This window comes from Elephas maximus, chromosome 4, assembly GCF_024166365.1.
Source record: "Elephas maximus indicus isolate mEleMax1 chromosome 4, mEleMax1 primary haplotype, whole genome shotgun sequence".
Taxonomy (NCBI): Eukaryota; Metazoa; Chordata; class Mammalia; order Proboscidea; family Elephantidae; genus Elephas; species Elephas maximus.
In genome coordinates this window covers 33,150,032-33,176,159 of record NC_064822.1, presented here as the reverse complement: position 1 = coordinate 33,176,159, position 26,128 = coordinate 33,150,032, and the positions used below count along the sequence as shown (strand labels likewise).

At 42.9% G+C, this 26,128-nt stretch overlaps 1 protein-coding gene across 1 annotated transcript in view; it reads right to left on the bottom strand.

Moving 5' to 3' along the window:
* PIP4K2A (phosphatidylinositol-5-phosphate 4-kinase type 2 alpha) overlaps positions 1 to 5,899 on the bottom strand; it is a 194,742-nt gene extending 188,843 nt beyond the window's left edge. The window contains exon 1 of the mRNA XM_049881848.1: positions 5,541 to 5,899. Within this exon, the coding sequence (XP_049737805.1) occupies positions 5,541 to 5,684 (144 nt within the window). The 5' untranslated portion in view covers positions 5,685 to 5,899. The remainder of the gene's footprint in view (positions 1 to 5,540) is intronic.
* Between the last annotated feature and the right edge of the window lie 20,229 nt (positions 5,900 to 26,128).

Here is a 26,128-nt window from a genome sequence, read left to right as displayed (position 1 = left end):
GAGCAAATTAGTTTCTCATTCAAAAACTTATACACAAATTGTTTCGTGTCATTGGCCGAAACCCCGCATTGTGGCAGCACTCTCCCTCTTCCTCTTTCCACCCGGGGTCCACTGTGGTGTCCTTTAATCCAGGTGTCCTGTTCCCTCCCGCTTTTTCGGTAGGTGTTGCCCACACCCCATTTTATTCTTGCAAGCATTCTGAACTGCATTCCCCAGGCCCCTTAAGTGGTCCACGGATACAATTCAGAGGAGCCATGAACTCGTGTTATCTCTGCTTGGCATTCCTTCCTCTGAAAAGTAAAGGGAAAAGGAAAAAAAAATTAGGTGGGGCAACTGGTTCTTGAATGAATACCTAGTTGGGTTCCATTAAATGAGTTTCATCTACTGTCTAAATAATTTATATTTTCATTGCCTCATTACATTCTATTCAGTCAATATCATTTCCTAGTCATTCACATAATTTTTAAAACCTCCTTTCGTTTGTTTCTTTTGCCTTTTTCAATGCCCAAATATTAACTCATGAACGGGGGGGGGGGGGCGGGGAACCACTGTTTCTTTCATATGATACTTATCTATTTCGAGTTCCGGACCTTGTAAGAATATAATAAAAGTTACAGGCACTCTACCTAGAAAGCTGCACATTTGCCAGTACACACAAAACACGCACACAGAGCCCCAGAGGGCACCTGTGGAACTTCAGTGGGCCCACAGACACCAAGTTAAACACCCCGGCTCAGGCCACAGCTCCCATGTTTTTATAACTGCTCAGTCAGGGGGAGGGGTCCCTGTGTGGTATAAATGGTTAACACCAGCCAAAAGGCTGGAAGTTCGAGTTCACCCAGAGGTTCCTTGGAAGAAAGTCCTAGTAATGTACTTCTGAAAAATCAGCCATTGGATACTCCATGAGGCAGAATTTTACTCTGATATACTTGGGGTTGCCAGGAGTTGGAATCAACTAAAAAAAAAAAAAAAACAACTAGATGACTGTTTTTGTAGTTAACCAGGGGAGGCCACAACTGACCCAGGAGAGACCAGTCAGGTTCTTTCCATGGGATTTTTATAACTGAGTCAGAGACACAGAGTCCCTTTTGGGGTGCAGAAATTATAAAATGTGCATTTTGGGAACCAGTAGTTTTCTACCCTGTGGAGGATGCCAAACAGACAGAAAATTCCCAAAAGTACCCAAGCAGCTGGTTCCTATTTTTCCAGAAACCCAGCCCTATTCCCGTTCTTCTCACGGTTTGGTTACCAATTCTTCCTTCCACTGTGATGGGTCCCCAATATCCTTCCGTTATTTTAAATGTTTGTTTGCCTAAGCTCATTCGAGTTTCTATGGCTCCAAAATACTCACAGTAACACTTGGCTAATTCTAAATGTTTGTTTTAAACAAGTTTTATGTCCCTTTAAATTTTTTCTATAAAAGCAGTGAATGTCTTTCTTTGGATATTTAAATGGCCCTGGTGGCGCAGTGGTTAAGAGTTCAGCTGCTAACCAAAAGGTCAGCAGTTTGAATCTACCAGCCACTCCTTGGAAACCCGTGGGGCAGTTTTACTCTGTCCTACAGGGTCGCTATGAGTCAGAATTGACTAGACAGCAACAGGTTTGGTTTTGGTTTTTGGAATTTCTAAAAGGTTCACATTTCACTGCATATAAAATCCTTTAGAATATCTACTGAAAACAAGCCTTGGCTTTTATATCATTCTACATACTGCACGCACTATCAAAACAATTTTAAGAAGCTCAACTGCCTGATTATTTTTACTTTAACTCCAAATGTAATAAGGCAAAACTGTCTTCTTGTCTTTTCCTTTATGTATTCAATTATAATTTCTGCTTAAAATACGTAAAAGAAAAATTGGCACTGATCCATCTACTGATGGATAATTTAAGTTAGAAAGCAGTAACATATCAAATTAACCACATAATGTCAGGCTTATTCCTGTGAGTGAGCAGAGCCTACGTCAAGATTTTCACTATCACCACAATGGACTTGAAAATTTTCACCTTAACTGCAAGTTTTTACATTTCAATTAAATAGACTTTGACTTAAAAGACTGAAATGCAGTCCAACTACAATCAATCTAACAAACTCCTACTTCACACATCTCTTAAAATCTCCAAAGTTCCTTCCCCTCTAGTCAAAGCCTTTAAAAGTCCCAGGAAGTTGCTGCATTTGTGTTGCTATTATAACTAGGTTATAAAAGTAACACAGCTTTTATCTTATACTACTACTATTCTATGGATCCTAAAATAATGCTATGGACCTAGTAGACTGTAAACGTAGTTGAATGGTGTGGGGGGGGGGAGGAACTTGGAAATCATTCAGTCCAGCCACCTTACTTCACAGATGCAAACACTGATGAAAAAAGAGGTTAACATGCCCAAGGTCAACAGAGAAGGAATTAGAACACATATCCAAGAGCTTTCCACCATAGTAAGATGCCTACAAGATAAAATAAACACGCAATTCCTTTTTAGCACTTCAGATTTATGGTTATTTCTAATTATCCTTAAAACAAATCCAAATGAAATTGTAAAAGCACAAAATTGCTAGATTTGTGACAAATCTTTCTCATTCTGATCACATTAGAAACGTAAAGGGCTCTGATTTGAATTATCTTATCTGTTATGCTTTCTCAAATGTCCCTATTAATATATACCACTATGCTTATTCCTTTTTAATATTGCTGGCATAGTCTCATACTATATCTTTAGCGCATAGGAGGTAATGTAAAAACATCTAGCTAATATCAGACTTTGCCACCTAAAATGAAATCGACCAGAAATACATAGCATCTAAGTGATTAGATTTCATCTTTCTAAATACCTGCTTTCTTTTCTCAAAAATAATATATTAAAGAAAATAGACTGACATTTGCCGGGGTGGGGGGGAGGCTGTGAAATAAGCCTCTCTTATGTCAATTCGGAAACCCTGGTGGCGTAGTGGTTCAGTGCTAACCAAAAGGTCGGCAGTTCGAATCCGCCAGGCGCTCCTTGGAAACTCTATGGAGCAGTTCCACTCTGTCTTATAGGGTCGCTATGAGTCAGAATTGACTCGACGGTAGTGGGTTTTATGTCAATTCAGATGGAGGCCGGGTGGCTCAATGGCTAAGAGCTCGGCTGCTAACCAAAAGCAGTCTGAATCTACCAGTCGATCCTTTGAAAACCCTAAGGAGCAGTTCTACTCTGTCTTATAGAGTCACTGTGAGTTGCAATCGACTTGACAGCAACAGGTTTGGTTTTGTACGTCAATTCAGAGCCCTTAAAATAAAGATATCTGGACAAAAATATGAGAGGTGTTTTTAACAATCCTTTGCATGGTGGCTGGCACTATGTGCCCAGTCTACTTTTATTAACTGATGGATATTATGTTTATACTACATGCTATGGAAACTTCACTCCTCTAGATGAGTATACACAGAATTGCTAATTTTTCTTGACGGGAAAAGAAAGTTAACACTAGATGTACTATCTACAAATCATGTTATTTTTATAAGCCTTCAGTAGTGACAAAATATTTCCAAGTAATAAGCAAGAAACTCTAAAACAAATGTAGCAATCCATAAGGATAAGGTAGCAATAAAAGTGGTTACAATAAAACATGCACAATTACCAGATTTTCTAAAGTAAACTAGAATTCAGACTAAGTCCAAGAGAGCACACTCTTCAGCAGTGCACTGTGACACTATTTTACTACATTAAATCCTGAGACCCCAAAACTCTCCTACCAAAACATCAGAACACCAACAAGAAATACAAGCACCCACATATATGAGAAAACAGTCCAGAACACAGGGAGTCAGAAACTTTAACACCCCTACAGGTCCTATCCTAATCATAGGGGAACAGTAACTAATAACACACACATACAAAGCTTAACTAGAGATAAGTCTATTATGGCTGCGTAACTAATTAGACATAACTAAATTGCAAACTCACAACATTTTATTTTATTGCATTTTCTGTAATAAAACTTAAAAGAGTTTTGGTGCAGTAATGTATGTTATTTCTACAGCTTACATTCCTAATAGCTAAAGAAGTTGTCAGTAAGTTGAAATGAACTTCAGTGGATCAAAGCTTGGGCTGATAGAAATCATCACTTCTGGACCTTTTAAAAGCAGTCACTCCATGCACACATAATCGATTCTGATACTGCTTCACCTTTCCCCCAGCTCAGTTTAGGGAGGAAAAACACAAATACGTGTACGCTTTTAAGCCATTTTTAACAACTTCATTAAATTGACAGTGTTCTTTAAAATACTAGCATGGTTTGCTGTCATTTCCATTATGCTGAGAAAGAAGGACACACAGACATCCATGCAAATCCAAAGTACAGAGAAAGCAAGCTTACACTTTTCCTCAGAAGCTGACTGCAGTGGGTAAGGTCATGGTCAAAATTCACAGGCTCATTTAAACTTTCATGGCTCAGCCAACAGCTCCGATCATGTTTCCTGATCCTATCTAAGGAGATTAAAACTGCAGGAGTTTCTCGCTGTCAGATCAGCAGGAGGCTATTTCAGACCCTCAAACCGCAGTCCGCATAGCCCGCAGCGGCGCATCTTCCACCGCCTCTGGCTGTGTTTTAAGCTAATCAATCCAGGCATTCTCCTCCATTCTTTAAAACAAACCCCAAACGGGTGCAGTCAACTCAAGACCACCTTCCACTAGCGCGCGAGACCCTCTCCTCCTCCTGCCATCCCCCCCTCCCCGCCCCCGGCCGCCCTTCCGCAGTCGGTGGCTTCTGCCCGGCTCTCCAAGGTGGGGGAGGAGGTGAGTGGCCAGGAAGACTCCCCGCCAAGCAGCTCTTCGGCCGCCACAGCGGCAGAGCGACTGGGGAGAGGAGCTGAGGAAGATGCTAAACACCCAGTTGCCATATTTACATCGGGTTTTTCTTCGCCAAAAAGAGTCCCCGTGTCCAATAATATCGCCTTTAAAGGAAAAAAGGACCTCAGCAGTAAAACTGCTGCCAAAATCTCATCTCCAATATTCTCACTTCTGTTCTTCGGCTGGGGAGGCTCCGGACGCTCCCCGCCTCTGACAGGTACACCTGCCCGCCCCGGGACCAGAGCGCCGAACCGCCGCCGCCTCCGCACACACACGAGGGGGGCGATCGCCCGGACTCGCCCCTTCGCAGCCCCCTCCGGGGCTGACAGCCAAGGCGGAGCGGTGCCCGGCACAAACTTCCCACTTCTTGGGCTGCAGGGACGGACGGACGGACGGACGGACTGACCGGGGGCGGCACCGGCACCCGCCGCAGGGCTCAAATGCGGACTGGATCCCTCGCTCCGCACCCGGCCCGCGGTCCCAAGGGGGCCTGAGACGCGCTCGGGCGGCCAGAGGGGGCGGGCGCGCACCGCGGGGCTGGGGTACCGAGACGCCGCGCAGGGCGAGCAGCCCCGGAGGCGAGAGAGCCGGAGGCCGGGGCCCCGCGCGCCGGGCCAGCTCGGGCTGCGTGCCCGCAGCAGCCGCAGCAGGAGGAGGAGGGGAGCGGGAGGAAGAGGAGGAGGAAGGGGACTGCGCGCCGGAGCCGGAGCCCTTACCGAGTGGTTGACTCCCCACATCAGGACGCTGAGCAGCGGGTCGCTGGCCCGAAACAGCTTCACTTTCTGCGCTACGAAGTGCTTCTTCTTGGTCTTGGTCTTGCTCGCCAGGACGGAGGACCCCAGGTTGCCGGGGGTCGCCATGGCCGCCGCCTCTGTCCCTCCACCGCCGCGCTCCCGAGGCTGGGGACCCGCCCTCTCTACACACCGGCCGGGGGAGGCAGCCGCATCCCCCCGGCTGCGGCCCCGGCGCGCCGTCCCCCGCTCCGCCCGCCGCTGCCGCTGGCGCGCTCGGTCCGCTCCGCCAGCTCTGCCTGCTCGGCCCGGCTGGGCGGGTGGCTGCGCTCGGCTCGCGCCCGGCCTGGATCCTCGCGCCGCCGCGGCTCCGCGCTCAGCCCGCGGCTGGACCAGGCGCGCCGCGAGCAGCTTCCGCGTTGGGCGCCGGCGTCATGACGCAGGGGGCGGGCGGGCTCAGCGCGCCGCCGGGCGGGGCGCGGGGTGCGGCCGGGACCGTTAGGCTGCGCCTCCGCCCTGGCTCCGGTTCCCGCTCCAGGGCGAGCGAGCGCAGGCGGCCGGCTTCTAGCCGGCTGAGCAGGCCGCGGAGTGGGGAAGAAGCGCGGGGTGTGAGGTCTCCGGCAAGGCAGCCCCTCGGTTCCCCCAGGGAGACCAGAGGACCGGGTGGGGAGAGTGTGCAGGAAAGGAGCCCTAGAGGAGACGGTCAGCGAGGAAGGGGGTGCACCGGGTGCCCGCTTAGCTGCCGGTGGCATCGGTCAGGAGAGCCAGGGAGACCTGAAATGCTGTATGGAGACGAAGGCTTCCCTAGCACCGAGGGAAAGGACCTTGGCACACTGCCAGTCGGCCGCTCCCCAAGGTGGTCCTGAAATGAACTTCTGAAATCACTTTGTGTCTTTAACCACCGGAACTTCGGACCATGGAGTTCATTCAGAAAGGAGCCTCCCACCTAGCACACTAAGCTATCCTTCCTCCTTCCTCCCAGACGGGACACTAGATTCCCATCTAGAGACCTTGACAGTCATTAAGACATTCTTCCTGGGCTCAATATAGTGGATATCTATCCACTGAGTGCTTGGTGCTCTACTTGAGTCTCTCAGGCGACGGGGTGACAGAACCCTACCCCTGAGGATCTTGAGTCTCCTGGAAAGAGGGTTGCAGGTCATATGGTCACCTTTAATTGCTCCTCTTCTTCCTTTGTTCTTTAAATATAGGGGCTGCCCCAAAGTCTTATGGTCCTTTCCCTCTTGCATTATCCATTGTCCAAAATGATATCTGCCCCCCCCCAGCATCAACCATCACAACTCCTGTTGTTAGTTGTCAGTTCCTACTAATAGCGACCTGTGTGTGTCAGAGTAGGCCTGTGCTCCTAAGGCTTTCAAGGCTGTGAGCTTTCAGAAGCAGATCGCCTGGCCTGCCTTCTGAGGCACCTGTGGGTGGGTTCAAACTGCCAACCTTTTGCCAAACCATTTAGTGGTTTATTTAAAAAAAAAAAACTGAATTTGGAGGCAGAAGATGTGGGGTTGAGCTGCAGCTCTCCTTCTAAACAGTCAGCAAAGCATTTACCGTCTCTCAGCCTCAGGTTCCTTGTTGTAACAATCAGGATAATCAGACACATGTCACTTGAGGGACTGCTCTGGGCCTGACAATATAATTCTGCCCTACCCACTTTTTAGGATGTTTATTAAAACCAGAATCAACAGTAGTTGATGGCTGTGAAAGACCTTTGTAAACCATAAATACCAGGTAAAATGTGGCATACCTGCAGATAACCCGTAAACTCTCCCCTGACCTCAGAGAACTGCTTGGTTGAACATCTCTACATCAGCTGTCCACAGGCACCTTAAGAAAGTGTCTACAACTGAGCTCAACATCTTCCCATAAGTTGCTTTATTTCTTGTGTTTCTTATATTGGAAATAACATACCACTGAGTTACTCAAGCTGGAAGATCAATCATTTAACAAATATCCATTGACTTAGACTTGAGAGCTGAGAATCATCACTGATTGTTGCTTCTCTTCACCACTCCACATGTATCCCTTTACCAGATCCTGCCCTTAAAAACAATGATGCTCAGATACTCTCTCTTTCCTGATGCTTTCCTGGTCCCTCTAGCCAAAATTAATTCTTCCACCTCAGTTCTTCCATAGTTCTTTATTTGTTCCATAATAGCTCTTATAAAACCAAAACTGTTGCCATCGAGTCAATTCTGACTCATAACGACCCTACAGGACAGAGTAGAACTACCCCATAGAGTTTCCAAGGAGCACCTGGTGGATTCGAACTGCCGACCTTTTGATTAGCAGCTGTAGTTCTTGCCTGTATATTAGTAATGCAAGAGAATGGGCTTGCTGTGAATGCTAAAAAACTGAATTTAGTGATGACAGTAAATGCTAAAAAAGCCTAGAGGAAGGGGAAATGATACCTGAGGGTGCTGGTAGGGGAGGGTTCAAGTAGGAAGGTGGCAAGCTGTGGAGGGATGCAGAGGCCAGTGCCAACCCTGTGAGGGGAACACCAGACGGGCTCGGCAGGGAGATGAAAATCCATGTGGTATTTTCAGGTGGCAGTGAGGAGACTTGCAGCTTTTGAAGGACACAGAATTTTTGGTGATTTAACTTGCTTTGGCATTTAACATGCTGCCATTCACCAATAGGTCATGAAATAATTTTGCCAATAACCTTTCACATTGGCTTTGTGCTCTGCAGAGGACGTGTGTGATACAGCAGTTCTAGAGTCACTGAAGGACCTCAGACAGTAACCAATCTAGTTGTCAAATTGTATACATTAGACAACTGAGATTCAGAGAAATTTAAGTGACTTCCTGACCTGTTGGGAGACAATCAACTCTTCGAAGCCAGGATCCGTATTGTGTTCCCTTCTGTATTCTCCCAATAAGCCTAACACATTGCCTTCCTCATAGCACCCATGGGAAAGTTTTGGTGAGTAAATGAAAAGAAAATTTTCATCTCTCACAAGAAAGTTACATGTAAAGATTCCACACCTGGGACATGTTTGTCGAAGATTCCATTCAGAAATGCTTTCTTGAATCGACTCTACAGCCATGGGTTAGATATATTTGGAGGCAGTGTGGCTCAGTGGTAGAATTCTCAGCTTCCATATGGGTAACCCAGGTTCAATTCCTGGCCAATGCGCCTTATACACAGCTGTTACCTGTCTTTTGGTAGAGGCTTGTATATTGCTATGATGCTGAACGGGTTTCAGTGGAACTTCCAGACTAAGACAGACTAGGAAGAAACACCTAGTGATCTACTTCTAAAAAATCAGCCATTGAAAACCTATGGATCACAACAGTCCAATCGGCAGCCGATCATAAGGATAGCACAGGGCCAGGCAGGTTGTGTTACATTGTACATGGAGTCGCTGTGAGTCGGGCGCTACTTGACAGCTAACAACAACGGACATGATATTGAAACTTGAGGGCTAGCTAGATACTATGTGGGTTTAGCAAACTAGTAATTTGATCATTGTTTCCTTTGGAGTTTTCCTGATAACAAAACAATGTATAAGTCTTGCTTGGTCCTTGGTTCGGCACCTAGTTTAGACTGTTTACCCTGTCAAGACTGAAGAACCCAAGTCACTGGCATTCAACAAAGCTCTGGAAATCCAGCAAGCAAGTATAATTTCAGGTTGAGCATGTGGTTGTCAGTCAAGAAGTCTGCTCCCTCTGTAATTGCCTCCCCAATAGCTGCATCCCTTTGCATTTGGCTCGTTAGGCTGTTCATACAAATGCCAAGGCTATCAAGAGTGCAAGAAATGCTACAGCAGCCAAATTCTCTAAGATGAAAGAAGGAAATGTCAGGAAGATTGAATATCACTCTTGAAAATTTCCCAATATTGACTTGTTTTTGCTTGTTGTGATTTTTTTTTCTTTTACTGTAATCAAATTTATTTACTATCTTATTGCAATATAAGAAGCCCCAGCAGTGCAGTGGTTTAAGTGCTTGGCTGCTAACAGAATGGTCAGGTTCAAACCTGCCAGCCACTCCGTGGGAGAAAGATGTGGTGCTCTGCTCCCATGAAGATTATAGCCTTGGAAGCCCTTTGGGGCAGTTCTACTTTGTACGGTAGGGTTACTAAGAGTTGGAACTGACTTGATGGCAGTGGATAGACTGCAGTATGGTGAATATGTTATATTGACTAAGGTAGAAACCAAAAGCCAAACCCAGTGCGGTTGAGTCAATTCCTACTCACAGCGACCTTCTAGGACAGAGTAGAACTGCCCCATAGAGTTTCCAAGGGGCACCTGGCAGATTTGAACTGCCGACCCTTTTGTTAGCAGCCGTAGCACTTAACCACTATGCCACCAGGGTTTCCAACTAAGGTATACAGTACCAGAAATATGAGGTTGAAATAGAGTGGATGCTCCGATTTTTTATTATATTACTTTTTTCATCAAAAGATACAATAATGAATAATTACAATTAGAAGTCTTCCTGAAGGAGAGAAATTCAACAAACAACTTCACTGATTTGGTGCTAGTTTGGAAGCTTTTGGTTGTTCCTTTTCATTGCTTTATGAGGGGATCAGAGCAAGATGTGTGACAATTCCATTCACTCTTCAGTGTCACACAGAGCCTTGCCACTCAAAATTGTATTATTTTGGAGGACCACTATTAAAGCACATATACAGTTGAACCCAGCCAAGATGCAGTAAAGGAAATAAAAAAATTCAATCCTAGTATTGAGTTACTTTTGGAGGAAAGTCATTGACATGATGCAGCAGAGCTTGCCATATGGGAGTTCTATGGGTCCAGCTGTGCTAACCAAATCCCTCCTGGGCTGGCTGTGGTTTGGCATTACATTTAAGTAGGGGTTGTCCACTCCAACTTAAATATTGATGGTGATTATTCTGGCTTCTGTAGCTGGCTGGGACTTCCAGGGACAATGGCAGCAATTCCAGGAACTCACTATTTAGTTGGCACCTATTTTCTTGGCTGTGCCAAGTGGAGACTGGACTGGGAGAAGACTGGATATAAAGAGGGCAACATGTAGGTAACTATTTTCCAGCCAGCCTCACCTTCCCCTCTACTCCTCAAACAGAAGATAAGAACTTTAGCCCTCGTGGAAGACAAGAAGCTGTACAGAGGACAGGAGTCATTCTCCAGTGGTATTACGACTTTATTATAAAACAAACAAAAAGCCCAAACCTATGTAGTTGAGTCAATTCTGACTCATAGCAACTGTCTTAGGCTGGGCTCTCTAGAGAAACAAAAGCAGAAGAGAGAAGAGAGTGAAAGAAAGAGATCAAAGAAATGACCATGTGGTTATAGAGGCTGAAAAATCTCAAGTCTGTGGGTCAGGCATCAAGCTGGAGGCTTCTTCTGACACTCGTACCTGCAGGGGGGTGACAAACCCAAAATAGGCAGGTCACATGGCAGGCTGCTTGCTGGCTCGTGGTCTGCGAAGGCTAATGAATCCAAGATTGGCAGGTAAGATGGAAGGTTGCTGGCTCAAGTCCCAAGAACGGAAGTTCAGATGATGACAAGCCAAATGAAGAATTTAGAGCAGAGCAAAAGCCCGTGAGCTTTGCCAGAAAGTCCATGTATATTGGATGCAGGCTATACCCCTAAGGAAACTTTCAGCTGATTGGTTGCTCATAGCAGATCTCATCATGGAGGAGATCACATTATGTCAGATCTCATCATGGAGGTGATTACATCATTACCTAGCTGCCAAACTACATCATAACCGCCAAACCGCTGAGAATCATGGCCCCACCAAGCTGACACACAACGTTAACCAACACAGCAACCCTACTTATAATAGAAATAAACAGCATAGATTTCCAACATTGGAAGAGCAGTTAAGTGAATTACAGTAGATCCATATGGCAGAATATAATACAACCAGTAAAAATGTAATGACAAGGGAAATAATCCTGATATTAATGTAAGTGGAAAAAGTAAAATACAAAATTGTGCATGTGGCATGATTTTAATATTATAAAATGTGTGTGTGTGCATGTAAAGAACTAGAAGAAAATATATCATACTGTTAACAGTGATATATCGTGGATACAGTTCGGATTATGGAAGACTTTTTTGTGTTTCTGCATTTTCTAAATTTTTATAGTACGTACTTGCTACTGTTAAAATGGTAATTAAAAAAATTCTACCATCTTCCCTCATTAAATAAGTGACACATTCATTGCATTTTGCATACTAAACCAATTCCTGTTAGAGAACAATCTTTTCAGTTATGTCTTCTATTTTTTACTGTAATTTTAGTATTTAGGTAATCTTATACTAAGCCTGTAGCCATTTCCCTGTGTGTAGTCCCCTAAGCTCACAAAGACTCCTTAAGAAAAAGTGAGGCTAATAATATGAGGACCATAGAAGTAGTGTTGTTTTACCTACTAGTCATCTTATTCCCAATGTGCTTAGGGCCTATGAGTTTTCCAGATACCCAGAAAAAATTAGGAATCTGAAAACATACATAAGCATACAAACACATACACACGGAGCCCTGGTAATACAATGGTTAAGCACTTGGCTGCCAACTGAAAAGTTGGCAGTTTGAACCCACCAAGTGGTTCTTTGGGAGAAAAGACCTGGCAATCTGCTTCCATAAAGATTCTAAAAAAAAACCCAAGCTCACTGCCATCGAGTCGATTCCGACTCATAGCGACCCTATAGGACAGAGTAGAACTGCCCCATAGAGTTTCCAGGGAGCGCCTGGTGGATTTGAACTGCTGACCTCTTGGTTAGCAGTTGCAGCACTTAACCACTACACCACCAGGGTTTCCCCATAAAGATTACAGCCTAAGAAATCATAGAGGGCAGTTCTGCTGTATCACATAGGGTTGCTATGAGCTGGAATTGACTCAACAGCACCTAACCATAACTACAGATATATACACACATACATATTGGCTTCAAAACAAAACTACAAAATTGTTACTACTAATAACAATTAGATTAAACGTCTACAAAACAATTTTGTCAAGTACATTAAATTTAAATTTAGTATCAAAATATTATTACATTACAAGCAATTTGTAAATTGGCTCTTAAAGAAAAAGGAAGAAATGATGAAGTAAAAGAGTTGAACAGAAGATTTCAAAGGGTGGCTCGTGAAGGCAAAGTAAAGTATTATAATGACATGTGCAAAGAGCTGGAGATAGAAAACCAAAAGAGAAGAACATGCTTGGCGTTTCTCAAGCTGAAAGAACTGAAGAAAAAATTCAAGCCTCAGGTTGCAATAGTGAAGGATTTTATGGGGAAAATATTAAATGACACAGAAAGCACCAAATGAAGATGGAAGGAATACACAGTCATTATACCAAAAAGAATTAGTCAAAGTTCAACCATTTCAAGAGGTAGCATATGATCAGGAACTGATGGTACTCAAGGAAGAAGTCCAAGCTGCACTGAAGGCATTGGTGAAAAACAAGGCTCTGAGAATTGACGGAATATCAACTGAGATGTTTCAACAAACAGATGCAGTGTTGGAAGTGCTCACTCATCTATGCCAAGAAATATGGAAGACAGCTTCCTGGCCAACTGACTGGAAGAGATCCATATTTATGCCTATTCCCAAGAAAGGAGATCCAACTGAATGTGGAAATTATAGAACAGTATCATTAATATCACATGCAAGCAAAATTTTGCTGAAGATCATTCAAAAGCAGCTGCAGCAGTATATCCACAGGGAACTGCCAGAAATCCATCAGGCTGGATTCAGAAGAGGACGTGGAACCAGGGATGTCATTGCTAATGTCAGATGGATCCTGGCTGAAAGCAGAGAATACCAGAAGGAGGTTTACCTGTGTTTTATTGACTATGCAAAGGCATTCAACTGTGGATTACAATACACTGGATAGCATTGCAAAGAATGGGAATTCCAGAACACTTAATTGTGCTCATGAGGAATCTTTGCATAGATCAAGAGGCAGTTGTTCAGACAAAACAAGGGGATACTGAGTGGTTTAAAGTTAGGAAAGGTGTGCTTCAGGGTTGTATCCTTTCACCATACTTATTCAATCTGTATGCTGAGCAAATAATACAAGAAGCTGGACTATATGAAGAAGAACAGGGCATCAGGATTGGAGGAAGACTCATTAACAACCTGCGTTATGCAGATGACACAACCTTGCTTGCTGAAAGTGAAGAGGACTTGAAGCACTTACTAATGAAGATCAAAGACCACAGCCTTCAGTATGGATTACACCTCAACATAAAGAAAACAAAAATCCTCACAACTGGACTGGTAAGCCACATGATGATAAATGGAGAAAAGTTTGAAGTTGTCGAGGATTTCATTCTACTTGGGTCCACAATCAACAGCCATGGAAGCAGCAGTCAAGAAATCAAAAGATGCATTACATTGGGCAAATCTGCTTCAAAAGGCCTCTTTAAAGTGTTGAAAAGCAAAGATGTCACCTTGAAGACTAACGTGAGCCTAATCCAAGCCATGGTATTTTCAGTTGCATCATATGCATGTGAAAGCCGGACAATGAATAAGAAGACTGAAGAAGAGTTGACACCTTTGAATTGTGGTGTTGGCGAAGAATATTGAATACAGCATGGACTGCCAAAAGAATGAACAAATCTGTCTCGGAAGAAGTACAGCCAGGATGTTCCTTAGAAGCAAGGATGGCGAAACTGCCTCTTACATCCTTTGAACATGTCATCAGGAGGGATCAGTCCCTGGAGAAGGACATCACGCTTGGTAAATTGCAGGGTCAGCGGAAAATAGGAAGACCTTCAATGAGGTGGATTGACACAGCGGCTGCAACAATGGGCTCAAGCATGACAACAGTTATAAGGATGGTGCAGGACACGGTAGTTTTCGTTCTGTTGTGCATAGGGTCACTATGAGTTGGAACTGACCCAATGGCACTTAACAGCAACATCAACAGCAAGTATTTTAAATGTGGGATATAAATGCATTTTTGCATGTTTGACATAATGAAGGCTTGGACTCTCTGAAAACAAGAATGCACAGAACTTAAAAGGTGTCTTTAAAATGCCCTGGGAAGGAGGGAGGTCCTATTAAATTGTTGATTCACAACGGCCAAGCAAATGTGTGTGCCCCTCAGACCAGAAGCCAACATTGAAGGAGAAGAACTGTGTGATCAGGAGATTCTAACCTGAGCCTTTTGCCCTGGCCCAGGGACGATCCACCATATCCAGAAGCAGGAAGCCAGGGGACCCCAGCTGTTTGGAGGCTCACAAGGACCCTACTGGAGAGAGAGAAGCCAGGCAAGGTCCCTGTGGATTTGCCCCAATCCTTCTTGAATAGGGCAAGAGGCATGTCTGACTACATTTAAGGAGGTTGGCCTTTTCCTCAGTTACTTATTTTTTCTTTTACATTTAAGAAAAAGGCACTCATGCAAATCCACATTTATCGAGCACCTACTGTGTGCCAGATAACATGCTAGGTACTGGATATGATTTCTTCCCTTATAAGACTTACAGTCTGAAAGTATACAGACTAAGCAAATAAACAATCATATCATTACAAATGGTTCTGAAAGTCATAAATCTGGTGCAGTAATAGAAAATAGGCAGAGTGTCCAGGGAAAAGGTCTCCAGGGAAGAGATACTTAAGCCTGAAGGGTGAGAAGGAGTCAGCCATGTAAAGAATGGGGTGAACAGTGGCCAGGATGGAAGGCTCGGGTGTGAGAGCTTCTTTCTAGGACCCACAGGAGGCTTGCATTAAAGGTAGGAGGGGGCCAGGTCACAGAGGCCCTGGCAAGGAATCTGAATTTTATTCTGAGGACAACGGAAACCCTTGGGAAGCTGAGGATTTGTTTATAAAAAAAGATCTCAATAACTCCTGTATGGAGAATAGATTGAAGGAACATAAATGTCAAAGTATGAAGACCACCAATAAGGGATCCATTACAGGATTCCAGGTAAGAGATGATAGCTTGGACGAAAGGGTTGGCAATAAAGATAAGAAAAAAAAAAAAAAACTTCGTCTACAAGGGACAGTAGTATTCTGAAATGAATGGGGGTGGAGAAAGTGCCAACTTTGCCTGACTATTTAAAGGGGCCCATAAAACAAGAGGATTCCCTGGCTGGCCCAAGCAGTTAACACGTTCTGCTGCTAACCAAAAGGTTGGTGGTTTGAGCCCACTCAGAGGCACCTCAGGAGAAGAGCCTGGAGATCTACTTCCAACAAATAAGCCACTGAAAACTCTACAGAGCGCAATTCTACTCTGACACACATAGGGTCACCATGAGCCAGAGTCAAACTCCACAGCAGTTGGTTTACTGGTTTATAGTGGAAGATCTCAGTTGCTCTTTGACTTGTACTTTTAACATTCCTGCAATTAAGGGGCATCTTGATTCAAGTGTCTGCTGCTCTCAATGAGAAGGCATCTAAAAAGAAATGCCACCCAAAGTCTGTTTTAATGGAGGTATTTTTAATTCTAAAATATAGTATATGCTGAACCGATGCCACACTAAAAGAAACCATAGAGAAATAATTTATGTGTGCATTTGAAATACGTCCAAAGAAATGTAACTTGAGATTAGCATAAGGAAAATTATCACAACTGTCTTCAGGCTGTTGTACCCAACAGTCAGAGATGGATGGTTCCTTTTGCCCTTCACTGCCCTTGAGACAGAACGGAAGCTGTAAAGCAATAGACTCAAGAGTTAAGCAAAGGACAAAGGCCTTCCCTTCCTGGTAGTACTAAGTGTCTGAGTTCATTAACCCTGTACAGATCCAGTCCATCAGCCCAAGGGGAAGAGTTGAAGTGGGAAAAAGGAACAAAGGGGTGCAGGCGAGATTCCCATTGTTACCCAGGCTGTTTCTACTTCCTCCTCACTGCTCTCAGTTCCTGAAATCAGCTGTTGCTGTGCCCTACACAAGCAGAAGCAGCTCAGGAGAATCAGTAAGGAGGCACGCTGCAATGGCACCCCTCAGTCCCTTCTTCTTTCCTCACAGCTCTGCTCCTGGACCTGGTGGACCCACATTTTAGCACCCTGATTTTATCCCAGATAGTTCTGTAGAAGTCTGCAAGTTCAATGACCCTTCTCTATCACTGGTGTGTTGTTGTTGGGTGCCATTGAGTTGATTCCAACTCATGGCCAGTCCCATGTAACAGAGTCGAATTGCCTCATGGGATTTTTCCTGGCTTTTATCTTTACAGAAGCAGATTGCCAGGTCTTTCTCCTGTGGATCTGCTGGGTGGATTCGAACTACCAATCTTTTGGTTAGTGGCAGAGTGGTTAAGCATTGCACCACCAGCACTCCTTCCTAGGTGTAAAGACCTCAAAACCCTGTCCCGAGTTTTCCCACAGTTTTGGATTATATAGTGCCTATTTTTTAGTGTAAAGTGCCAATGGCTTTCAGTCACAGTGACCTGCTGTCCATCTGTTACCCCCAGACGTGTCCTACTCATTTTCTCAAGTCTGTTAATACCCTGAAGGGGTGGAGTTGTGCTGCACAGATTGCTGAGACTCAACAGGGCACCTTTAATTCCCTTATGCAGTTTTAGTGCCCACTAACAGTCAGGTGTTGTGCTAAAAGGAAACTATAGATGAAACCACCATTACATGAAATTCTTGACCTGAATTTTAAAGATACGGGATTGTTGTTTACTCATACTATCCATGCCTTTTGTTTGTGCTTCATATTAAATAGGACATGGATCTTCCTTAGAGAGTTGACTGATGTCATAAAACTTTCAGTAAAGAACCCTATTTTTCCTTTATCAGTTTAGGTTTTTTTCTCTTTTAGCTTTCATATTCAAATTTTAAGTAGATCGAAATAGCAGTGTTTTAAAATCTGAGAGAACAGAACTCAAGGACTAATCTGAAGTCAGAAATAAGTTTATTATCTTTATTTTCTCATTCACTCACCATATATGGGTTGAAGTGCCAGAAGATTCTGGGCACAAAGATGAATAAGACACATTGCTCGCCCTTGAGGAGCTCAGAGTTTAGTAGGGAAGATAAACCCATAAGCCAATCACTTCCAATATGACATGCTACATTCTAAAACCAGACTAGACAGATGGTACCCTGGATGCACAGAGGAGGAACGACTCCATCATCCTGCAGGGCTGGGGGGAGGAGGAGATAGTGGGGTGGTGAGTCTGGTCAGAGCTAGAGAAGGCTGTCCTGAAGCGATGATGCTTAAGTTACAAAAAAGATCCTGCTGCACAAGCGCACAGCACCTCTTCATTTCATTGTTGTGTTTATACAAATAATAAATACATTTTTGTGAAAACCTCAAACCGTTCAAAAGGGCGTGGACTGAAAGGAAAAGCCTATCCTTTCACTGCCCCCCTCCTTCCCACACCCCCATCCCTACCTCACTTTTCCCCCTGCTCTAGTATGACCTCATTAACATAATGAGAGAAAACCCTATTTTCAAACGAGATCACATCCACAGATACAACGGCCATGATTTCAATACATATTTCCTGGGGGATGCAATTCAATCCACAACAGGCACTCTCATTAGACTTAGGGCCCACTCTAGTCCAGGATGATCTCATCTCAATCCTTACCTTAATTACATCTATAAAGACCTCCTTTGGAAATATGATCATACTCTGAGGTTCTAGGTGGAGGTGAATGTTAAGAAAGACACCATTCAACATGTATATGTTCTATCTACAATGTCTATATTGTTCTATGATTTGCTTCCTTTGCACTTAACCATAACCTTGCAGATCTTTTCATCTTAGAGTAACATGGACTAATTTCATAACCACAAATGTCATGCACAGAAAAATGTAATTTTTTAAACCTAAGCTATACTTCATTCAGCTTTTAGGCCAGTTCTTAGCTGAACGGCAGAAAACTTGATCTAGCCCTTCTAAATAAACTTGGTCAGTTCTGGGTTTTTCTCAGTCTCTAGTAGGAAAATAGTAAAGTCAATCCTGCTGTCCCTAGCGATGACCTAAAATGGGGGTAGGAGCTTATGTAGTGTGGCATAGATTGCTTGTTGGCAACCATATCTTCTGGGATCCTCCGGGATGACCTCCATCACACCTTGGTCTCTTCTTTCAGGCCCCATGCTCTGGATCCTTCTCAACCTGATTCCAGTCCCTTTCAAGTCTATCCTTCTCCTCTCAGCCACCTCTGCCTCCCTAAGGGGAGCACAGGGGCTTTGGAATGCCCTTGGGCGCTTCCACTTGGGACCTCGGTCAGTCAACATGACTCCATGCTCTTGTCCCCTTGCTGTTCTTCTCTGTGAGGAACCTCTGTCACGCTCCTGGAGCACACCTTAAAATTGAGGCCTTGATCGTTCCTGATCCAGAATGCCTCCACACCCACACCAGGGGCAGTTTCTGCTGCTCTTCTACGCTGACAAAATTTTCGCAGCTACACCAAAAGTGGTTTCTTCTTCTTCTTCTCCTTTTTTCTTCATTTACTCTTCCTCTTTCTTCTTCTTCTAAAGGGAACAACTGACTAAGCAAGTTTGTATCCCAAGCTATTATTGAAGGACAATGTTCTGTTGCTATTCATAAGGTTTTCACTTGTCAATTTACACAGAAGTAGACTGCCAGGTCTTTCTTCCTAGTGTATCTTAGCCTGGGAGCTCCGCTGAAACCTGTTCACCAAGGTGACCCTGCTGGTATTTGAAATACCGGTGGCAAAGCTTTCAGTATCATAGCAACACGCAAGCAACTACGGTATGACAAACTGACAGACACATGATTGAGTTTTGCAAGACCAACGACTTCTTCATTGCAAATTGCCTTTTTTCAACACCATAAACAGCAATTATACACGTGGACCTCACCAGATGGGATACACAGGAATCAAATTGATTACATCTTTGGAAAGAGACGATGGAAAAGCTCAATACCATCTGTCAGAACAAAGCCAGAGGCTGATTGTGCAACAGACCATCAATTACTCATGTGCAAGTTCAAGTTGAAGTTGAAGAAAATTAGAACAAGTCCACAAGAGCCAAAGTACGACCTTGAATATATCCCACCTGAATTTAGAGAATAGATTCGATCCATTGAATACTAATGACCAAAGACCAGATGAGTTGTGGAATGACATCAACGACATCATACGTGAAGAAAGTAAGAGGTCATTAAAAAGACAGGTAAGAAAGAAAAGACCAAAATGAATGTCAGAAGAGACTCTGAGCATCGCTCTTGAACATAGACTTGCTAAAGTGAAAAGAAGAAATGATGACGTAAAAGAGCTGAGCAGAAGATTTCAAAGGGCTGCTCAAGAATACATAGTATTAAAATGAAATGTGGGAAGACCTGGTGATAGGAGATCAAAAGGGAAGAACATGCTCAGCATTTCTCAAGCTGAAAGAACTGAAGAAAAAATTTAAGCCTCGAGTTGCAGTGTTGAAGGGTTATATGGGCGAAATATTGAATGCCGCAGGAAGCATCAAAAGAAGATGGAAGGAATATAGAGAGTCACCATACCAAAAAGAATTGGTGGACCTTCCACCATTTCAGGAGGTAGCATATGATCAAGAACCAATAGTAGTAAAGGAAAGGTCCAAGCTGCAGTGAAGGCACCTGTGAAAAACAAAGCCCCAGGAATTGACGGAATACCAGTTGAGATGTTTCAACAAACAGATGCAGTCCTGGAAGTGCTCACTTGTCTACGTCAAGAAATTTGGAAGACAGCTACCTGGCCAACTGAATGGAAGAGATCCATATTTATGCCTATTCCCAAGAAAGGTGACCCAACAGAAAGTGGAAATTATTGAACAATATCATTAATATCACACAAAAGTAAAATTTTGCTAAAGATAATTCAAATCAGTGGCATCAGTACATCAACAGGAAACTGCCAGAAATTGCTAATGTCAGATGGATCCTGGCTGAAAGCAGAGAATGCCAGGAGGATGTTTACCTGTGTTTTATTGACTATGCAAAGGCATTTGACTGTGTGGATCATAACAAATTATGAATAACATTTCGAAGAGTGGAAATTCCAAAAAAGAACAAACAAATACCATGCAAGAAGTTCAGCCAGAATGCTTATTAGACGCAAGGATGGCAAGACTTCATGTCACATACTTTGGACATGTTATCAGGAGGGACCAGTCCCTGGAGAAGGACATCATGCTTGATAGAGGGTCAGCAAAAAAGAGGAAGACCCTCAAAAAGATGGATTGATGCAGTGGCTGCAACAATGAGATCAAGCATAACAACAATTGTGAGGATAACAAAGGATCAGGCAGTGTTTCGTTCTGTTGTATGTGGGGTCAACTATGAGTCAGAACCAACTCGATGGCACCTAACAACAGCATTATTGAAGGATAAGCTTTATGCTGAAAATCTTTTGGGTACTTGGCTATTGGTCACTTAAAAACTTTTTACGTTTTATTTAATACTTCACCTCTTTCAAACAAAAGCCTTGGCTTTCAAGGCCGTTGCTTCCACTATGGGTTTCAAGAACCTATATTCTGGAAGGAAAAACTAAGGATTTTTTACTTTACATTTTCTGCTCTTTGGCCTTTCTCATTGGCAATAAGCTTCAGCGTTATTGCTGCCTAGATACACCTAAACAGAGATAATAATTTTATCCACTGTGAATGGTTGTGGGGAGGATTAAAGTAGTTAATAACACGTAAAGCACTTTCAACAGTGCCTGGCACATAGTAAGCATCAATAATTATTAGAAATTATTACTCAGTTATTTAACAAATATGTAGTGAGCATCTACTACTTGCTAGACCTTGGTTTTTAGGCACTGGGATAGTGAATAAAACAGATTAAAATACCTGTACTTGTGGGGCTCTCATAATAGAAAAATATAGAGTATGTTAGATGAGGAAAATAACTCAGGAGAAAAATAAAGCAGGGAAGAAAGAAAGGTAGTGTTGAGAGGGCTTCAAACTTTAGATAGCCAGGCCAGGGAAGATCTCATTAAGAAGGAGACATTTAAGTAAAGACTTGGAAGAAAGGAGCAGGTCATGAGAATATCTGGCAAAATGTATTCCAGTCAGAGTTCACGCAAGTACAACGGCCCAGATGCAGAAAGTTTAGAAGGCATTACTAACAGTAAAAAAACATGGGTTTCTGTTACAAAATATTATCCCACTACATTAGTGTCTATAGGAAAAAAAAAAAAATAGGAGGATATGATTTTTTAACTGCTGCATGGTTCCACGGATAAAAGAAGTCAGCAAACAATTGCCTGAGGGCCAAATCTGGCCCTCTCCTTAGTTTGTAAATAAAGTTTTATTGGAACACAGCCACACTCCTGAGTTGGAATCGACTTGACAACAATGGGTTTGGTTTATAGCTGTTTTCATGCCACAACAGAGTTGGATAGAGTTGAATAGTTGTGACACAGCCCATGTGGCTTGTAAAGCCTAAAAAAATTACTATCTGGCTCTTCACACAAAAAAATTTGCCGACCCTATCATTTATTTAACTACTCCCCTGATGTTCAATAAATTATGTTAACATTCTTCTGGTTGCAAAGTTCATAAATCTACCTTAAACTAGTTTTAGCAAGTTTAGGGAAATTGCTACCTTATGAACTGGCAAAGAATATTGACTATATCATGGACTGCCAGAAGAACAAGCAAATCTGCCTTGGAAGAAGTACAGCCAGAATGCTCCTTAGAAGCAAGGATGGCGAGACTTGGTCTCATGTGCTTTGGATATGTTGTCAGGAGGGACCAGTCCCTGGAGAAGGACATCATGCTTGGTAAAGTAGAGAGGGTCAGTGAAAGAGAGTAAGACCCTCAATGCGATGGATTGACAATGACAATGGGCTCAAACATAGCAATGATTGTGAGGATGGCTTGGGACCGGGCAGTGTTTTGCTCTGTTGTACGTGGGGTTGCTATGAGGCACCTAACAACAACATGGAATTGGAAAATTCAGGCACAGCTGGACCTAGAAACTGGACAATTGCATCAAAGATTATTCTTTCCGTCCCTTGATCAGGCTCTGCATGTATCGGTTTTATCCACAGCCAGGCTCTCTTGGTGTGCCAGGGAATATGGCTACTGGGAGCCCCCAGCTTAAAAACTGCTCAAAAAAGAGAGCTTCTTAGGCCTCAGACTGGCCCTGTTGAGATCATGGGCTTACCGCTGGACCTATCATAATGTCCAGGGAAGTGGCATACTGTGATTGGCAAGGCGTGGGTCCTGTGCTCGCCACTGTGCCCAGGCAGAGACAGAGACAGCTCCCCTGCACTAAATGAAATTGAAAGAGGCAGCCCCACGAAGGACGGAATGCAGGGCAGATTGAAAAGCAGTCCATGTACTGTTGTTTGCGGTTTTGCACTGTAAAAACAATGTTTCAAAGAACTGTTTTATACATGTCTTTATATGCAAATGTACTACTATTTTGCTAAGATAGGTATCTGGAAGTGAAATGATAGGTTACAGCAAATTGCTTCCCAAAAATGATTTATCAACTTACTGTTCAACAGTGTGTGAATATGCCCTTGTCTCGCACCCTCACCAACCGTGGCTATCATCCCTCTTGAAAATTTTGCCAATCTGATGAACAAAATCTGACTTCTGATTTTTAAATATTTGCACTTCCCCAATTAGCACTGAGGTGAGCAGAAAATTAATGAGGTAGTTCTCGCTCAAGCAACACCTGTGGGAGAAGGGAAGGAGAAGAACTGGGCAGAGGAAGATGTTGAGTTGCCTGCCATTCAGTCCCAACAAAGGCCTGGGCTGACCTAATGGTGATTTCTGAGGCTAGGATAGCCCTTCAGAGTTGTCCTGAGTTAGAGTATGGTGGCCAGGCCTTTACACCCTTTTGTGTTCCCCAGTCATTGGTCGAGGGCTGCTGTGCGAAGGCGCATGTCCTTAGGTGAAGCAAGGGGAAGTGAGGCCTTCCACTGAGGGACTTTCCGGAGAGGGTCGGCAGCTCAGGGCTGTTAGCCAGCAACACTCTCAGCAGCTGGGGGAATAAATCCTCTGTACTGGAGCCCAATACAGCATGCATTACACAGGCTGCATTTATGAACGTGTGAGTTGTCTGTTCATAGTCTGTTTCCTTATTTATTTCTAGTTGTGTTTTATTCTGGATATTAATTCTTTATACGTTATACGTGTTGCAAATATTTTACCTCGGTCCACTGCTGGTCTTTTTAACATTGTTAAGGTGCCATTTATTTTAAAGACCTGTTACATTTTTTGATAGTCAAATTTGTTCATTTTCTTTGAGTACTTCTAGATCTAGCTCTTTAATTCCTCTGGGGTTTACTTTTTGAGCATGGTATGAGGTAATGTCCCAGAACCATGTATTTAATAGCACATTCTCCACTGACTGATGTAAAATGCCTTACTTATCAGAATTTAAAATTTTATTTAGATGGGGGTATTTCTTGACTCTGTCTTCAGTTCCAATGATCGATTGTCTATTCTTCTCTTAACACTTCATTTTAAAAATAATTTCATTTTTGTTGTTGAGAATATACACAGCAGAACATACATTAGTTCAACAATTTCTACATGTATAATTCAGTTACACTGATTATGTTCTTCTAATTTTGCAACATTCTTACCCTCTCTTTCATAGTTGTTGCTCCCCAATGAACATAAACACACTACCCCCTTAGTTTCCTATGTAATCTTTCGAGTTGTTGTTGTCAATTTGATCCCATATAAATGGATCTTAAAAGAGCACAATGGTCAAGGCAAACATTCTTTACTAGTTAAGCCAAACTATTGTTTGGTTTTAAGAAGATGTTAGGTGATATTTTTGGTTTAAGGTTTGAAGATTATCTCAGGGTAAGTTTCTGGGATTCATCCAGCTTCAATGACTCGAGAAAGTTGGATTCCTTGAGAGTCTGAAATTCTGTTCTGCATTTCTCCCCTTTTGATCAGGATTCTTCTATAGAATCTTTGATCAAAATGCTCAGTAACATGGCCAGGCACCATCCAGTTCTTCTGGTCTCATGGTAAAGGAGGCAGTTGTTCACAGAGGTAATTAGCCACATGGTCCGTTTCCTCCTCCTGTTCTTGACTCCCCTTTGTCTGTTGCTCCAGGCAAACAGAGACCAATTGTTGTACCTTAGATGGCTGCTTGCAAGCTTTTAAGATCCCAGGCACTATGCAACGAACTAGGAGGTAGAACCGAAGCATTGAACATGTTATTAGGCCGATTAACTAGGACATCCCATGAAACCATGACCCTAAACCTCCAAAACAAGGAACCAAATCCCATGAGGTGTTTGCTTGTACCTAAGCAGCCTCAGCAACTGTTCTTTTTTTCCTGTCATTGTAAATGTACCTATCACTGTTGCCAATTCAGCTTTTCACAGGTGTGCAACTTATTGACAGCAATTATGTTAATAGGCTGTGCAACCCTACCCTTAATCAATGTGATTTTTCTGTCACCGTAAACTGAAATTCAGTACTCCATAAACAATACACCCCCACCCCTTACCCTTTCCCTCCTGCCCCTGGTAAACTACTAATAAACTTTGGTCTCTATACATTTGCCTATTTTTGTCTTTTTATCTAAGTGAGGTCATACAGTATTTGTCCTTTTGTGATTAAATGATATTGTGTTTGGCTTATTTTACTCAGCATAATGTCTTCAAGCTCCATCCACATTGTAGCATGTGTCAAGCTTTTACTTCTACTGGCTGAGCAGTATTCCATTGTATGTATGTACCACATTTCGTTTATCCGTTCATCCGTTGATGGGCATTTAGGTTGTTTCCACCTTTTAGCTATTGTGAATAGTTCAGCAGTGAACATGGGTGTGCAATATCTGAGTCTCTGCTTTCAGGTTTTTTGAGTATATACCTAGGAGTGGAATTGCCAGGTCACATAGTAGTTCTGGAGCCCTGGTGGCACAGTGCTTAGTAACTTGGCTGCTAACCAAAACATCGACAGTTCAAATCCACCAGCGCTCCTTGGAAACCTATGGGGCTATTCCACTCTGTCCTATAGGGTCGCTATGAGTAGGAATCAATTCTGTGGCAATGGTTTTTTTTTGTTGTTTATGGTAGTTTTTTTTTTTTTTAGAAAGACTTCACTTGTGTATCACTATTTTTGTATTTTACTATCTTGTTGGTCAAATGTCCCATCATTTAATTTTTTCAAAAAATTTTGTCTACACTTAAGTGTTTTCTCTTGTAAACTTGATAATGAACTTGTCTTATTGCCATTATTATTATCATTTTTAGGTTTTCTTTTATGGTCTTCAGTACAGTTTTATGATTTCATTCACATAGGTCTTGCACATTTCCCATTAGGTTTAGTCCTAAGTATTTTGCCTTTTTTTTTTTTTCCTTTTGTCAATGGAATCATTTTTTTTCTTTCCTTCCAGTGATATACTATGTGATGCATTTAACAATCTGTGGGGTTTGATTGATAGAATTTAATTGCGTCTATATTCATAAGTAAGAATGGTTTATAATGACATGCTTATCAATAAACCTTACATGGCGTTGAGAATAGATAAGTGGGAAGCTTTATATCTTTATCTGTTGTGGAACTATTTAAATAAAACAGGACTCATCTGTTCATTAAATTTTAGTAGAACCCACTCATGAAAACTTTTTGGCATAGCATCTATTTATTTTTACTACTACTTCAGGGTGTTTTGGTTTTTTTGCAGTTATTTATTTATTCAGTTTTCTATCTTCTTGGGTCAATTTTGATAATATATATGTTCCTAG